The 17,186-nt window shown below is 37.8% G+C and overlaps 1 protein-coding gene across 3 annotated transcripts in view; it reads left to right on the forward strand.

Moving 5' to 3' along the window:
- scaper (S-phase cyclin A-associated protein in the ER) overlaps window positions 1-17,186 on the forward strand; it is a 146,084-nt gene that overhangs the window by 98,734 nt on the left and 30,164 nt on the right. For all 3 annotated transcript variants that reach the window (XM_061970390.2, XM_061970392.2, XM_061970391.2), the window contains 2 exons: window positions 5,077-5,192; window positions 12,404-12,527. In XM_061970390.2, coding sequence (XP_061826374.2) covers window positions 5,077-5,192; window positions 12,404-12,527 — 240 coding nt within the window. The remainder of the gene's footprint in view (window positions 1-5,076; window positions 5,193-12,403; window positions 12,528-17,186) is intronic.

Raw genomic sequence — 17,186 nt, forward strand, 5'->3', positions numbered from 1 at the left:
ACCGATCTCAGGGCGGACACTCTAACCCAGGGGTGCTCACACTTTTTCTGCAGGCGAGCTACTTTTCAATTGATCAAGTCGTGGGGATCTACCTCATTCATATATATAATTTATATTTACTTATTTATGAAATATATGTTTTTGTTAACAAGTTAAAGGTGTTTAATGATAATGCAAGCATGTTTAACACATATAGTTAATATTGTTAATACATTAAAGGTGTTTAATGATAATACAAGTATGTTTAATACATATAGTTAATATTGTTAACAAGTTAAAAGTGTTTAAAGATAATGCAAGCATGTTTAACACATATTGTTAACAAGTTAAAGGTGGTTAAAAATAATACAAGCATGTTTAACACAAATAGTTAATATTGTTAACTTTAAGGTGGTTAAAGATAATACAAGCATCTTTAACACATATACTTAATATTGTTAACAACTTAAAGGTGGTTAAAGATAATACAAGCATGTTTAACACATATAGTTAATATTGTTAACAAGTTAAAGGTGGTTAAAGATAATACAAGCATGTTTAACACATATAGATTCCTTTCTTTCATGAAGAATATAAGTTGGTGTATTACCTGATTGTGATGACTTGCATTGATTGGAATCAGACAGTGGTGATGATAACGTCCGCATTTTCGAATGGAGGAGAAAAAAAGTCCTCCTTTCTGTCCAATACCACATGAAAGTGGTTGGTTTTTGGCATCTTATTTGTCCAGCTTCCGTACTCCTTTGTATACACTTTACTAGAAATACATTGTCGGCAAACTCCGTAGCTTGCTAGCTTGTGCACGCCAGCTTTCTGAGACTCTTATTTTGGTAGCGCAGGCAGGATGAAGCAGAGCTTTTATTGTGCAACTGTGCAGTCGGTCTTTGGAGTTTTGACGACAGGTACGGCGCCAGAGTCTGTTGAAATAAAGTGTTTCTCGCCTTCCAGTCGGTAATTTTAATGAGCTGGCAGCAGCCAGCGTCATCTCAGAAAACCCTCGGGTGCCGTGAGAAAACCCTCGGGTGCCGTGAATGTCAATCAAGTGACGAAAGTGACGTCATAGTGAAGATTTATGATCGCTCATTTTTAGGACTATTTTTTTAATGCCTGGCTGGTGATCGACTGACACACCCTCCGAGATCGACCGGTACATCGCGATCGACGTAATGAGCACCCCTGCTCTAACCACTAGGCCACTGAGTAGTTTTTGAAATTTACAGTACAGATAAGAATGACATTTCGTTGCATTAGCTCATGGTAGTGCAGGATAAAAAATCAATAAGGTGCAGGTTCTGAAACAGCTTCTTCCCTGAGGCCATAAGACTCTTGAATGCATCATAATAATCCCCTCAATTCCCCCCAAAAATGGATTAACTGGCTGGAATATAAAGACAATATAACATACATCCACAAACGTGGATGCATATGCAAAAGTGCATATGCAAGTAATAATGTCACTTTTTGGGATTTCGTTCCCACGCAGACCTCCACCCCAGATCCCACCTCACTCCTACCCACTTCTCCAAAGTGGGCTGGCTCAGGGTGGAGGACAGAGTCAAACAACTTGCATTGAGCCTAGTCTATAAAATCCGCTACACCTCCCTGATAACGAAGTACATGTCAAACTACTTCCTTAACGTAAATGACCGCCATAACCACAACACCAGGGGGAGCTCCACTAACCACGTTAAACCCAGATTCCGATCTAACAAAGGTCTTAACTCATTCTCTTTCTATGCCACATCAATGTGGAATGCGCTCCCAACAGGTATAAAAGAAAGGGCATCTCTATCCTCCTTCAAAACCACAATAAAAGTACACCTCCAGGCAACTTCAACCCTAAACTAACACCCTCCCCGGATTGTTGTTAATAATCAAATGTGAACAATCAAATGCAGATATTTTTCTTATGCCTTCTGATCTCTCTCTCTCTCTCTCTCTATGTCCACTACTTGCTGTACATATCCTACCAAGTCAGACCTACACTGTTTCAATGTCCATTTCTCTGTTCTCAATTGTTGAGAATGACTGATAACAACCAAACCTAACCCCCCCTCCACACCCCGAATTGTAAATAATGTAAATAATTCAATGTATACACCCTGATGATTATCTTGTGTGATGACTGTATTATGATGATAGTATATATCTGTATCATGAATCAATTTAAGTGGACCCCGATTTAAACAAGTTGAAAAACTTATTCGGGTGTTACCATTTTGTGGTCAATTGTATGGAATATGTACTTCACTGTGCAACCTACTAATAAAAGTCTCAGTCAATCAATCAAAAAACGCCCCCTTAGAAGAAAGAGGGTTTCCCTTCCTAGTAGGGTTGTATAGTACTGCGATACTAATGAATGAATGAATGTATTTATTCTGGCAGACAGACATATATAATAACACTTCATTACTCTTTGTCATTTGACAGACATGCAACGGCACCCACCGAAAAGGGATGCGGGGAAAAAAGCAAGAATGCTTATCCATGTCCCGCCCCTAATTTACAATCTACTTATATGTTGGTTATATAGTCCAAGTCTCAACAGCAGATTTGATGGATACATGACAATTTCAGAACAAGTAGAACATATAAGCTCCCTCTTAATATGTAGTCCGCCACCACTCTGGACTCTTTTAGAGCACAGCTTAAAGCTCACCTCTTTACCGCAGATGACTTTTGTTTTATGTGTTCATTGTGTGTCTTAAATGTTTATTTTAGATTCCTTTGTGAGTCTCAGTCTCTGTTTCTGTTTTTTTGTTTCTCTACTCGGGCTGATGTAACAGTTGGTTGGGGGGGCGCATAATAAATGAAAATAACATAACAAAACATATGATAATGAATCATATTCCTTACTATACCACCTCCAAAAAGTACTGGTACCCGTCCCCCTTTTTTTTAACGGGCATGACGGTGCTTCGTCGTCACGTCATGACATTGCTGGTTTTACGAGCAGAGGAGCATGTTCGGCAGCGCACGCACACAGAGTACTTACAAGCAGTCACAGTGTGTACACAGAAAAGGGAGAACGGACGCATTTTGGCTTAAAAAGTAACGATAAATGTGAAGTTATAACACTGAAACACCCTCAGGAAGAGGTGCTTTAAGACATGGCTAGCTAGTTAGCAGCTAGTGTCAATCCGCTGAGTGTGTTTTAGCTACTTCTAAATCACTAATCCTCGCCTCCATGGCAACAAATAAAGTAAGTTTCTTACAAGTATCATTATCACTGCAGGACGAGGAATAGCTAAACATGCTTCACTACACACCGTAGGAGGATACAATAGCTCACTGCGTCACAATCAATGTTCCCTCTAATTTTTCATGTGTGTGAGCAAACGCACAAAGTGGAATACAGACGTGCACACTGTGGCCATACCAGCAGCACATTTGTCTCAAACGTGACATAACAATTTAAATGTCTTATTATTATAATCAAGTGACTAGTCAATTTCAAGAGATTGGCCCATTTAGATATTGTTTTTTTTTTTTATCAGCTATGCACTATAGTATTTTATGCCTGGGTGGGGGTCCTGCTTTGGAAATATTGTGTACCCCTTTCAGAGATCACATTTAGTTCCGCTTAAAACATTCACATGTTGCATGAGATGAAGTGTTTATTAACTTTTTGTCCATAAAATAAATATTTTTGTTAGCAATTATGTAGTCCTGTAACATCATTTCATGATTAATATCCAAAAAATAAAATTCTTAACAAATGACAGTAGAATAAGCACACTGATTGAGGAGTCATAGTAAAACGACCTGACATTTACACTTTACGTGTAGTGTTGGAGTTGTATAACTTTTTGTGTGGCCTTAAACGCACCAGTGGCTAATTGCCATAGTGTATGTGTTGGTGCAGGTGAGAGACAGAGAGAGCAAGCGGCTGCTGTTGATATAACAGATGACAAAGAGTTGCTTTTGGCTTGGTTTGTACGGTAGACAACGACCAGTTTTGCTAGATAAAAGTATTTTACACATTGTTTTTTGGTGTGGTAATGGCCGACAAACAATTTCGCTAAATAAAGGGACCGATGGAATTCCTGTCCTCCTTTAAGTGTCTCCACTCTCCACAGACGTTACAATAATTTAAGTGTTGACAAACATTGTTTTATCTGTTGTGGCCGCCTTTCGTCACCTGTTACTCACAGTTGCATTGCAAAATCATACAAAACATATTTTGTTTAGAGTGGGATTTTATTTTTTGCGCGGCATAGATTTGCTGTGCGCAGAGGACGCTTGAGCAGTGCGCAATGGAACGTTGGTCACAATGTAAACAAATGCCATGGGTGGATCTACACCTGACATCCACTGTAATGATACCAAGTACAAGAGCGTATCTAGTCGTTACTACTATGATTACCTCGATATTTTTTATCGTCACAAAATATTTTTTCCTTTTTAAAATTCATATTATGTTTGTAAACTCAGGAAATATGTCCCTGGACACATGAGGATTTTGAATATGACCAATTTATTATCCTGTAACTACTTGGTATCGGATCGATACCTAAATGTGTGGTATCATCCAAAAGTAATGTAAAGTATCAAACATCAGATGAATAAGTGATTATTACGTTTTAACAGAAGTGTAGATAGAACATGTTAAAACAGAAAATAAGCAGATATTAACAGTAAATGAACAAGTAGATTAATAATACTTTTTTACAGTTTGTCCTTCATAATGTAGACAAAATAATAGGTGTATAAATGACACAATATGTTACTGCATACGTCAGCAGACTGATTAGGAGTCTTTGTTTGTTTACTTACTACTAAAAGACAAGTTGTCTAGTATGTTCACTATTTTATTTAAGGACTAAATTACAATAATAAACATATGTTTAATGTACCCTAAGATTTTTTTGTTAAAATAAAGTCAATAATGCCTTTTTTGTGGTCCCCTTTATTTAGAAAAGTATCAAAATACATTTTGGTACTGGTACCAAAATCCTGGTATCGGGACAACCCTAATCCCTAGTGAAAGCCATTGCAATCCTTTCATTTTCAATATATGGCTCATTGTCTATTAACTGTATGTCTCTGATGACCTCTCTGTCTCCGCCTCAACAGAACAACGCAGACCAAGTAGCTTTCCAAATAAGCGGTGGACTATCGGCTCTGGAGCAAATCCTGCAGGTTGTCACTGCTGCCTCATCACCTACCGCCATCCCCCGTATTCCACTCAAGTTAGTACACATCTGAATTATACATACTTCATTTACTTGTGATTCAAAGTAATTACTGTTTTGGGGTCTGATTCAGTTCTGTGATTTAACTTTGGTCAGCAATTTTCAGAAGCAGTCTGAGCTGCAGCTTCATTTGGAATAGTTTGATACTTTTCAATTAGATTTTTAAATGGTATAGAAATTGATGTTCATTCAAACAGACTCACTCATTTTCCGCTTTCAACTAATAGTTGACTTTAATCACAGGGGAACATTTTGTCAAATCTCTTCTGGCTTATCACATGTGCAAAGGAAATTAAATTCCCTATTAATTGTGCTCCAAAGCACATCATACGTGTAAAATACTTATTGTGACACCACCCTTGTTATTGGTGGTTCATTTCCCGAAATCCAAGTGATGGCTTTGTAATGGGAAAACACAAATTTAGGATTATGTCTGACCAATGAGTCTTTGCTTGCATCTGGCAACACTATATAATAGTTTTTTCCTGATATTTTTTTTTGCTGTTTCCTAATTTGAGTGAGTTCATTGCTACAAATGACTGGTGTATGGTGTCTTCTTTTCAGTAAAAACAGCTAATATTTATCAATGAGTAACAATGCGCCTCCTGAAATCGAAAAGCAGTTCAGTTTGGCTAATCAATTTATGTTCATTCTTTACTCTAGCAACACACGAGTCCCGTTTTTCATTTAGAGTGCAGAGAATTTTTGAGTGGTGTGTCTGGCGTTTGCCAATAGATAACGTCAGAGCGAGGGCCCTACTGGCTGGTAAAACTCTGTAATGGAGCAGAATGGCCTTGTGCTTCCATTCATTAGCATTTACTGGTCTCTGAATCCCTGCTAATGGACTAATTCTTATATTTATAAGGCTTTTAAAGGGCATCACGTGTCTATTGATTTTTTTTTTCTCTTTCATCAATCATCAAAATCCGGTGGAAATTTTTTGCAGCAGATTTTGCCTTAATTAAAATGTTATTAACCTAACCAGAAAGATTTCTTTTTTTTTTTTTTACAGCTGAATTTCTTTGTTTTTTCTCATTTGATTGTGCAAGACCTATTCACAGTCGTTATTCTTTTTATCAAACAAGTTCAAACTCATCGATAAGCTTTTAGTAACAAAGGTTTTGATTGATTGAGAAGTTTATTGACATCTAAAAGGAATAGAGTCCATGTAATGCTTTAAAAAGGCAAATGGTTGCCACCAAAAGCTAAAAGGCTTGTTTCCATTGTGGACCATTAAATATTCATTACATTTGATACATTCAATATGTATAAAAAATTACGTAAAAAAGAAAATGGATAAATGATGTACATATACACAGTATACAATATACAATATGTCAGGTGATTTGAAAAACAATATATACAAAAAATGGGGGCGGGGGGTATATACACTATGGACATGACACTATGCACATGTTGACTCCATGAGTGTGCAAAACAGAATGAGAAAATATATATACACTATGACCACATATAAATATATATACACTATAACCACATATAAATATATATAAACCCCATATAAATATATATATATATATATATATATATATATATATATAAACCACATATAAATATATATAAGCCACATATAATTATATATACACTATAACCACATATAAATATATATATAAACCACATATAAATTTATATACACTATAACCACATAAAAATATATATACCCTATAACACATAAATATATATAAACCACATATAAATACACTATAACCACATATAAATATACATACACTATAACCACATATAAATATATATACACTATAACCACATATAAATATATATACACTATAACCACATATAAATATATATACGCTATAACCACATATAAATATATATAAACCACATATAAATATATATACATTATAACCACATATAAATATATATAAATATATATACATTATAACCACATATAAATATATATAAATATATATACATTATAACCACATATAAATATATAAACACTATAACCACATATACATTTATATAAATATATATATACACTATTACCACATATAAATATGTATATACTATAACACATATAAATATATAAACCACATATAAATATATATACACTATAACCACATATAAATATATATACGCTATAACCACATATAAATATATATACGCTATAACCACATATAAATATATATAAACCACATATAAATATATATAAATATATATACATTATAACCACATATAAATATATATAAATATATATACATTATAACCACATATAAATATATAAACACTATAACCACATATAAATATATATATACACTATTACCACATATAAATATGTATACACTATAACCACATATAAATATATATAAACCACATATAAATATATATACACTATAACCACATATAAATATATATATACACCCCGCCTTCCGCCCGATTGTAGCTGAGATAGGCTCCAGCGCCCCCCGCGACCCCGAAGAGAATAAGCGGTAGAAAATGGATGGATGGATGGACTATAACCACATATAAATATATATAAACCACAAATAAATATATATAGACTATAACCACATATAAAGCTGTTTGATGCTGGGGATCAATTTAGGTTCAGATCAGGTAGAGGTTGAGCTGAGCCATGATTTTATGGCAGTTAAGGTTTGCAGCAGCCAGTGTAAAAGCGCTCACATTGCCACTATCTGTCATCTAATAGACTGCCACGAATGTGTGCTACACTATCTGTTTACAAGTGACGCTGCCATATTGATCACCTCTTTCAAAAAAAAAGAAGGCAGCTGCAGAGATGCTGCACCCATATCTCTCTCTAGGGAGGTAGATTCCATCTCGTTACTGTTACATTAATCAGCTAATTTGTCTGCCAGCCTCCACTAATGTCCTGCTAGATCAGTGATGACTGCAGTGCTTTAGAACTTTACTGCATTATACTGACAACTCTTCTAATATTTTGGTTTTAGTTTAGACCGTATTTTGCGGACTATAAGTGGCACTTAAAATCCTTTCATTTTGTCAAAACTCGACAGTGCGCCTTATAACCCGGTGCACCTAATATACGGAATAATTTTGGTTGTGCTTACCGACCTTGAAGAAATTTTATTTGGTACATGTTGAAATGATAAGTGGAACCACTAGATGGCAGTCACACAAGAGACACGTGTAGACTACAATATGACTCAAGTACACAACACTAACATTTTATATGTTCCATTGAAAATATAGAACCGTTACACACGGCGCTCAAAAATCTATCAACATTTTTTAGTACGTCTTTGGTAAGCTATGAAGCCGCACCGCTTAATGGATTGTACTGTGCTTCAACATAGGAGTATTATTATGGTGTGTGTATAAGGTAAATCTTTTGTTTCGCAATATTATGCAAAAGCAACTTTTCTTACCTTCTGGTACCTGCTGACCTGTATTTTGGGATCTGCGCACGTCCGTCTTTGTAGACACCGTAGTCGATAATCTTCTTGTTATGGGACGTTCATCCACAGCTGTTGCCATTTCTAATATAAAGTAGTGTAAAGTTCTTACTTACATCGCTATGGAAGCGCTAAAAACATACCGGTGTAGTGAGTTTACATTATTCACCCAAGGAACTTTAGTTATTAGAGACTTCCGGTCAGACGGTTTTTCACGGGACACATTTAAAGTTAAAGTTAAAGTACCAATGATTGTCACACAAACACTAGGTGTGGTGAAATTTGTCCTCTGCATTTGACCCATCTCCTTGTTCACCCCCTGGGAGGTGAGGGGAGCAGTGGGCAGCAGCGGTGCCGCGCCCGGGAATCATTTTTGGTGATTTAACCCCCAATTCCAACCCTTGATGCTGAGTGTCAAGCAGGGAGGTAATGGGTCCCATTTTTATAGTCTTTGGTATGACTCGGCCGGGGTTTGAACTCACAACCTACCGATCTCGGGGCGGACACTCTAACCACTAGGTGTTGTTGTTGCACTAGTGAGCCACAGATGAGGAGATGCTGCTCCGTTATTGATTGAAGTAAAGTCTGAATGTCATTAAAACAGTTAGCTCCATCTTTTGACACTTCTTCCACTCCCGTCCTTGCACGCTACAACAAAGATGACAGGGAGAAAATGCTGTCGAAGTGGAGGCACGTAAATAAGACCGCCCACAAAACGGCGCATCCTGAAGAGACTGTCAGAAAGTGACTTGAAGATGATGTGTAAAACATCATCTATGCAACATTTTAAGCAAAGAACCACCATTACATGTTATGTAGACCACAAGGAAGTCTTTTACGTTTAGAAAAAAAAAAATCCTAACATGACCCCTTTAATGCGCCTTATAATCCGGTGCGCCTTTTGTATAAAAATAGACCTGACTAGACCCGCTCTTCGGCAGTGCGCCTTATAACCCGGTGCGCCCTATGGTGCGGAAAATACGGTAGTTACGAAAAGGAGCAAAGTAGCCATCTTTTTAAGGCAGTGTGAAACATACTGTAGTCTATATCAATAAAATGCATTGCTGTCCTACACCTACAATAAGCAATATTGTTAAATTAATAATGTAAATCGGATGTTTGTATTTCTCATGCAACTGACTTGAAACGACATGTGAAGTTGTCATGGTAACATGATCGGATGATCTCCAGAGAAGGGATTAGTCCATGTTAACCCAAGTTATATTTCAACCTCTCCGTCTTACATGATGTGGTCTATCCTGTCAAATTCAACTTGCTGCCAGTGATTACATTTCAGGATGTTTCCATCATTCATTTTGAGGGTGTTACGGCTTTTAAGATTCCCCAACAATTCCGACCTGGTCAGCGTGGAGCAACAGGCAAAGCTGGTGTCCTAGAAGCACTCAGGGGTATCCCAATGATCAGCAGCAGAATCAAATGAAATGTCATTTAAATAGAGGTGAATGAAGGGATTGTTTGAGGACACCAGAACTGGATTTCCTCTGACTTTTTTATTTTGGCTTAGGATTCGTTTTCTTCCCCTGAACACAAATTTGCCCTGTTTAAGAGGCGGAAACACAACCTGATCTGGAAGTTGGTCGGATTTCTGCCGGTTTACTCTTGCCAAGCTTGACTGCTCACATAGGAAGTGTACAGAAGGTGAGAAATGTGAGACCAAAGACCATAGATCCCAGGGTAGATAAATCAGGGCAATGATAAAAAAAAAAAAAAAGACCCTTTGACATGCTTGTTGTGTTATTAAACGCATTACGGTACCTTTTTGTGTAGTAAAACAAAAAATACGCATAAAAATAAATCACAAGGTAAGTTGTTTTGTCTCACTCGAAAATAACTGAACGAGTCTTACCTATTTTACCCAATAAAAGGACTAGCCTAGAGACATTTTAAAGCAGAGGTCAGCTCCACCTCCCTAAGCCTGCGCCCTATCATACAAAATGCTTGGTGACCACCCAGGCAGCACCAGATCACGGTTGGAGTTGATCAGGTAAGCTCCACCTCTTGTCCGCATTCTCTGAGGATTAAAAAAAAAAAAAGAGTCCCAGGTAAAACGGTAATCCCTTGTTTTGTAAGGTTAACTTTGTGTGCAGCTTAAATCGCTTATCCCAATAAAATGTGTTTTTTTATATAGAAGAAAGACTATAATTCTCTTGACTCAATGGGTAAAGTTTGGTGTGGTCATTTGAGGGATCACGCAAAGAACGTCCTCATGGAGGTGTGCTAAAGGAATGTTGCCTCCATGGACTGGACGCCACACCCAACATGTTTGCGTAACAGGAGACAAGTTGGTGTGGCACTTTACCAAATTGTCTCTCAAAAATGCGGACTGGAGCTGTCACAAATTGCTTTTGGGATTCCCAGAGAGGGCCTATCAGGTGTCGGACCTCATCGAGCTCAATTAGGTGGAAGGGAAACCAAAGACGGATGGCTGCGGTGCTTCTTTGTACAAGCTGGTGTAAGGGCATAACACAAACATGTCTTTGATAGACTGCCCATTTGTTCAGAGACGACTAAAGACTAGCCCGATTAGCTGTGTTACAAAGCAATTGTATGCTCGTTACAGGAGCAGTGGAGTGAGTTGATTGTAGACCTAGATTCGTATCTCCAGAAGTCAATGGATTTCATTGAAGTCTGCTCAGAGGAGAGATTTATAGTCTATCACATACATTTTATTTCTTATTGTTGGTGTAGGGATGAACGCCTGTTTCAAGTAGGTTTTCTGAAATATGTCCCATTACACACAGATTCAGTATACAGTACAGGCCAAAAGTTTGGACACACCTTCTCCTCATTCAATGCGTTTTCTTTATTTTCTATTTCTTTATAGACTATTTACATTGTAGATTGTCATATCAAAACTATGAATGAACACATGTGGAGTACTGGTGGTACTTGACAAAAAAAGGTGAAATAACTGAAAACATGTTTTATATTCTAGTTTCTTCAGAACAGCCACCCTTTGCTCTGATTACTGCTTCGCACACTCTTGGCATTCTCTCCTACAAATGTAGCTTACCACCACCAGGTGTGAATGAATGATGGGCTCCCACTTCTCTGTGAGCGCTTTGAGTGTCTAATAATAGAAAAGTGCGATATAAAATCTAATCCATTCTTCTTATTATTATTTTGAAAAGAAGAATTTGTGTGTTTTTGTAAAGATGCACACAAATACTACTAAAAAACATGCTTCTTTTTACAAGGTAAAAAAATGAACTATTTTAAATGTCCTAAATTAATGATTTTTCACACTTTGAATGAGGAGAAGGTGTGTCCAAACTTTTGGCCTGTACTGCATACTGAACCTGTGTGTAATGGGACATACTGTATTTCAGAGAACCTACTTAAAACAGGCAGAAGGATTGGTCAGTTCTTAGAGGTATCACTCTTCTCTGGGGCTTGTTTTAGAGCAGACTGCCTGGGGCCATAAGGAGCTGCTGAGAGGAACAGTTGGAAATGCTGCACTATCTCAGTCAAAATGGGACTAAAATCGTACTCCTCTCCTTTAAGGATGGTGCTCTCATGTGGGGAGTTTCCTCATAAGTGGCTGACATGGGAGGTTTAATCATTTAAACTGACTTCTGTTCGCCTGCTGTCAGCTAAATACATTTTTGACTCGCTGTGACAGACTATACACCCTAGAGAAGCACAAATACAGAGTGTTTGGTGTCCTGATTAGTGCAAAATAGATCTATCAATGCTCGGGGCTACACTTTGACAACAAAGAAATCCTCAATCTGTGATGAATAATGCCTGTTGTCTCTTTTTGTGTGTTAGGTCTCTCTGTGCTGCTGTGAATACCTACTACTTGGCATGCACTTGCTGTCCCCTCAACTGCTCCTACGTACTGTTTAGCAACAAGATTGCTCTCCTCATGGACCTACTGCTGCATCAGCTCACGGTAAGGCAATGTTATCCAGATCCATTAATACTTTTAACTAGGGATGTCCGATAATGGCTTTTTGCCGATATCCGATATTCCGATATTGTCCAACTCTTTAATTACCGATACCGATATCAACCGATATATACAGTCGTGGAATAAACACATTATTATGCCTAATTTGGACAACCAGGTATGGTGAAGATAAGGTACTTTTAAAAAATATATATAAAATAAAATAAGATAAATAAATTAAAAACATTTTCTTGAATAAAAAAGAAAGTAAAACAATATAAAAACAGTACATAGAAACCAGTAATTAATGAAAATGAGTCAAATTAACTGTTAAAGTTTAGTACTATTCGTGGACCAGCAGCACGCACAATCATGTGTGCTTACGGACTGTATCCCTTGCAGACTGTATTGATATATATTGATATATAATGTAGGAACCACAATATTAATAACAGAAAGAAACAACCCTTTTGTGTGAATGAGTGTAAATGGGGGAGGGAGGTTTTTTGGGTTGGTGCACTAATTGTAAGTGTATCTTGTGTTTTTTATGTTGATTTAATAAAAAAAAGAAAAAATTAAAATAACCATACCGATAATTAAAAAAACGATACCGATAATTTCCGATATTACATTGGCCGATATTATCGCACATCTCTACTTTTAACATCACTTTTTGATTTTAAAGCCAGCGATACAAATGCATCACAGGCTGGGCTTCATGTAACACCATGGCACATCTTGTTGTCGGCTCATGAAAGTGAAAGTAATGAAGTTAAGCTTCTAACCTTATCTATCATTGAAAGTATAACCTAGCGCAGTGTTTTTCAACCACTGTGCCGTGAGATACAGTCTGGTGTGCCATGGGATATTATCTAATTTCACCTATTTGGGTTAAAAATATTTTTTGTAAACCTGTAATTATAGTCTGAAAATGATGTGTTGTTGTTGAGTGGCGGTTCTGTCTAGAGCTCGGCAGAGTAACCGTGTAATACTCTTCCATATCAGTAGGTAGTAGCCAGTAGCTAATTGCTTTGTAGGTGTCGGAAACAGCGGGAGGCAGCGTGCAGGTAAAAAAGGTGTCTAATGCTTAAACCACAAATAAACAAAAGGTGAGTGCCCCTAAGAAAAGGCATTGAAGCTTAGGGAAGGCTATGCAGAACAAAACTAAAACTGAACTGGCTACAAAGTAAACAAAAACAGAATGCTGGACAACAGCAAAGACTTACTGTGGAGCAAAGACAATGTACATCCGAACATGACAATCAACAATGTCCACACCAAGAAGGACAAAAACAACTGAAATATTCTTGATTGCTAAAACAAAGTAGATGCGGGAAATATCGCTCAAAGGAAGACATGAAACTGCTACAGGAAAATAACAAAACAAGAGGAAAAGCCACCAAAATAGGAGCGCAAGTGAAGTGAATTGTGAATTATATTTGTATAGCGCTTTTCTCTAGTGACTCAAAGCGCTTTACATAGTGAAACCCAATATCTAAGTTACATTTAAACCAGTGTGGGTGGCACTGGGAGCAGGTGGGTAAAGTGTCTTGCTCAAGGACACAACAGCAGTGACTAGGATGGCGGAAGCGGGGATCGACCGCTACGGCCGCTCTACCAACCGAGCTATACCGCCCAGGAGCGCAAGACAAGAACTAAAACACTACACACAGGAAAACCACAAAAAAGTCAAAATAAGTCAGGGTGTGATGTGACAGGTGGTGACAGTACACCTACTTTGAGACAAGAGCTATATTGATGAATGCTTGGTTATGGTTTAAAGTCATATCCGACAATTGCGACAACGACTTTTTACTGTAAACTGAGTTTCGTTTTTTAATGATTTCTGCTTGTGGTGTGCCTCTGGATTTTTTTCAACACAAAAAATGTGCCTTGGCTCAAAAAAGGTTGAAAAACACTGACCTAGCGTAACAAAAGCATGACTGCGCATTGTTTGTTGTGTCTTTGTATTCATTATAATCTGTATCTGGGAGAAATATTGACTTTTTTGTTCACAATATTTTTTTAAAACACATGGTAACATTCTAGCCAATAGTGGGGTTTTTTATATTTTTTGTTTGAAAAAAATTGTGGTTTTAGCTGGTGACATTCAGCAAAGTTAACACGAAGAAAAAAACTATCTTTGTTTGTTAAAATGTTAATTTAGTGTTATTTCCGTTCTATTTGTGCTTCTGTTTTACTAGCTTCACTTTATTTCTATTAGGCACACATCAGATACTATTACAGTACAGGCCAAAAGTTTGGACACACCTTCTCACATAGGAAGTGTACAGAAGTACACTTCCTATGTGTGGTGTTCGGGTCTGTGGGACCCGTTTTAATTTTTTATTAAAAGAAAAATGATACAATTAATTAATTTTTCAAACTGAGACTCACTGACTTTGGCTCATTTTCTGTGAAGAACATATATCAGAATACATATTTAATGACCACACACCATACACCCCCCCTTCCACTCCCCCACCCACCCCTACACATTTCTATTACATATAAGACGTCTGGGTCCACAAGACCCGGGGCTAATAGAAGTGTGGAAATTGATGTTCTGTGTAACACACACACACACACACACACAGCAGGCCTAGACAGGAGGAGGACAGAGTGTAAGTACACAGAATATCAGAGGGTCAAATGTGCGAGAAAATGAGAGCAGACAGTGTTGACAAACAATGTTTCAACCTTGTGTGGGAACCGCAGGTGCAGAAACACAAAAGAAGAATCCCTGTGGGATGCAGAAACTGGCAGATAAATTTTCCGTGCAACGTTCATATTGTTGTTACTCAGCCAGCGTTTGTGGGTCTGATGGACCCCTTGCATTTTGTGGCTTTTAATGCCTCACAATCAAACACTTTTATGTTAAAATACTGAACAGATGTTTACCTTCTCTCAATAAACACCTGTTCAGTATTTTAACATAAAAGTGTTTGATTGTGAGGCATTAAAAGCCACAAAATGCAAGGGGTCCATCAGACCCACAAACGCTGGCTGAGTAACAACAATATGAACACCACACAAGGGTTAAATGTATTTTCTTTATTTTCATGACTATTTACATTGTAGATTGTCACTAAAGGCATCAAAACTATGAATGAACACATGTGGAGTTATGTACTTAACAAAAAAGGTGAAATAACTGAAAACATGTTTTCTATTCTAGTTTCTTCAAAATAGCCGACCTTTGCTCTGATTACTGCTCTGCACACTCTTGGCATTCTCTCCATGAGCTTCAAGAGGTAGTCACCTGAAATTGTTTTCACTCCACAGGTGTCATAGTTTTGATGTGACAATCTGCAATGTAAAATAGTCATGAAAATAAAGAAAACGCATTGAATGAGAAGGTGTGTCCAAACTTTTGGCCCGTACTGTACATCAAAGTCAACACATGTTTTATTTAGGTTCCACTGTTGCTGTTACCGTTTGTGCATGCTCCGGCGTTAATGAAAGACGGAGCAGACGCCAACTATCATCTAACAGACCACGGCCAAGCCTTTTCACAAAGGAAATGTGAGAGCACACTCAGCCAGGCTGCACTGTGGCAGCATGTCATGTTTTTGTCTTTCATCGCCTCCTAAGAAGTCAACTTCAAATCTCTGCAAACATCTCCTGGTGTTGGGCCATACGCACAACATAGTCACAGGCACCATGTTGTGGTACATGCGTGAACTCTACTGGGGCTTCTCTCTCCAGTGCTGAGCTCCAATCATGAGCAGTCATATTTCCTGAGGGCACAGAGAGTGAGTTTGGCGTGTATGCTACAGTTGATATAAAACATATCCCAGCTGCTAGTCTGCTGACTGACATGTCTTGTAGTGCTGCAGCAGACAGACCTCACTTTCCCCCCCCGGTCTGACAAATTATAGGTGCCCTCACAAATTCAATGCATTTGATATTGTTTGTCTGTGCCTCAGTGTGTCCATGTCTTGGTATGTGAGGTTTGCTTTGCCATATGAGCAAGACCCCGCTTTAATTAGATTTGCGGAGAATGTCTGCATTGGTCTGGATTTACCTCCACTGTCAGCATTCAGACCTCTACTTCTTTCCCCCTTTAGTTTCTTATCAAAAGGCTCAACTGACTGTCTAATATTTTCGTGTATATTTACCTGACTGTGTAATGAATGAGCCTCAAGCATGTTCATCAGGTGACTGTTGTATCGTTTACAACAGTGTTTTTCAACCTTTTTTGAGCCAAGGCACATTTTTTTCCTAAAAAAAAATACGGAGGCACACCACCAGCAGAAAAGGTTAAAAAATGAAACTCCACCAGGTTGTCATGCCTTATTTTGAGTTTGTTGTTGTTTCCTGTATGTAGTGCTTTAGTTTCTGCCTTGCGCTGTTAATTTGGTGACCCTTGCCTGTTTTGTTGGTGTTCTCCCGTAGCAGCGTCACATCCTTTTTTTGAGTTCTATTGCCCGCACCTGCTTTGTTTTCGCAATCAAGACTATTTCAGTTGTGCGTACGCTATCCTTCTTTGTGGGGACACTGTTGATTGTCATGTCATGTACGGATGTACTTTGTGGACGCCGTCTCCGCTCCACACGCTGTAAGTTTTTGCTGTCGTCCAGCATTCTGTTTTTTGTAGCCAGTTCAGTTTTACTTTTGTTTTGCATAGCCATCCCTATGCTTCAGTGCCTTTTCCTAGCG

This window comes from Nerophis lumbriciformis, linkage group LG10 (genome assembly GCF_033978685.3).
Source record: "Nerophis lumbriciformis linkage group LG10, RoL_Nlum_v2.1, whole genome shotgun sequence".
NCBI lineage: Eukaryota > Metazoa > Chordata > Actinopteri > Syngnathiformes > Syngnathidae > Nerophis > Nerophis lumbriciformis.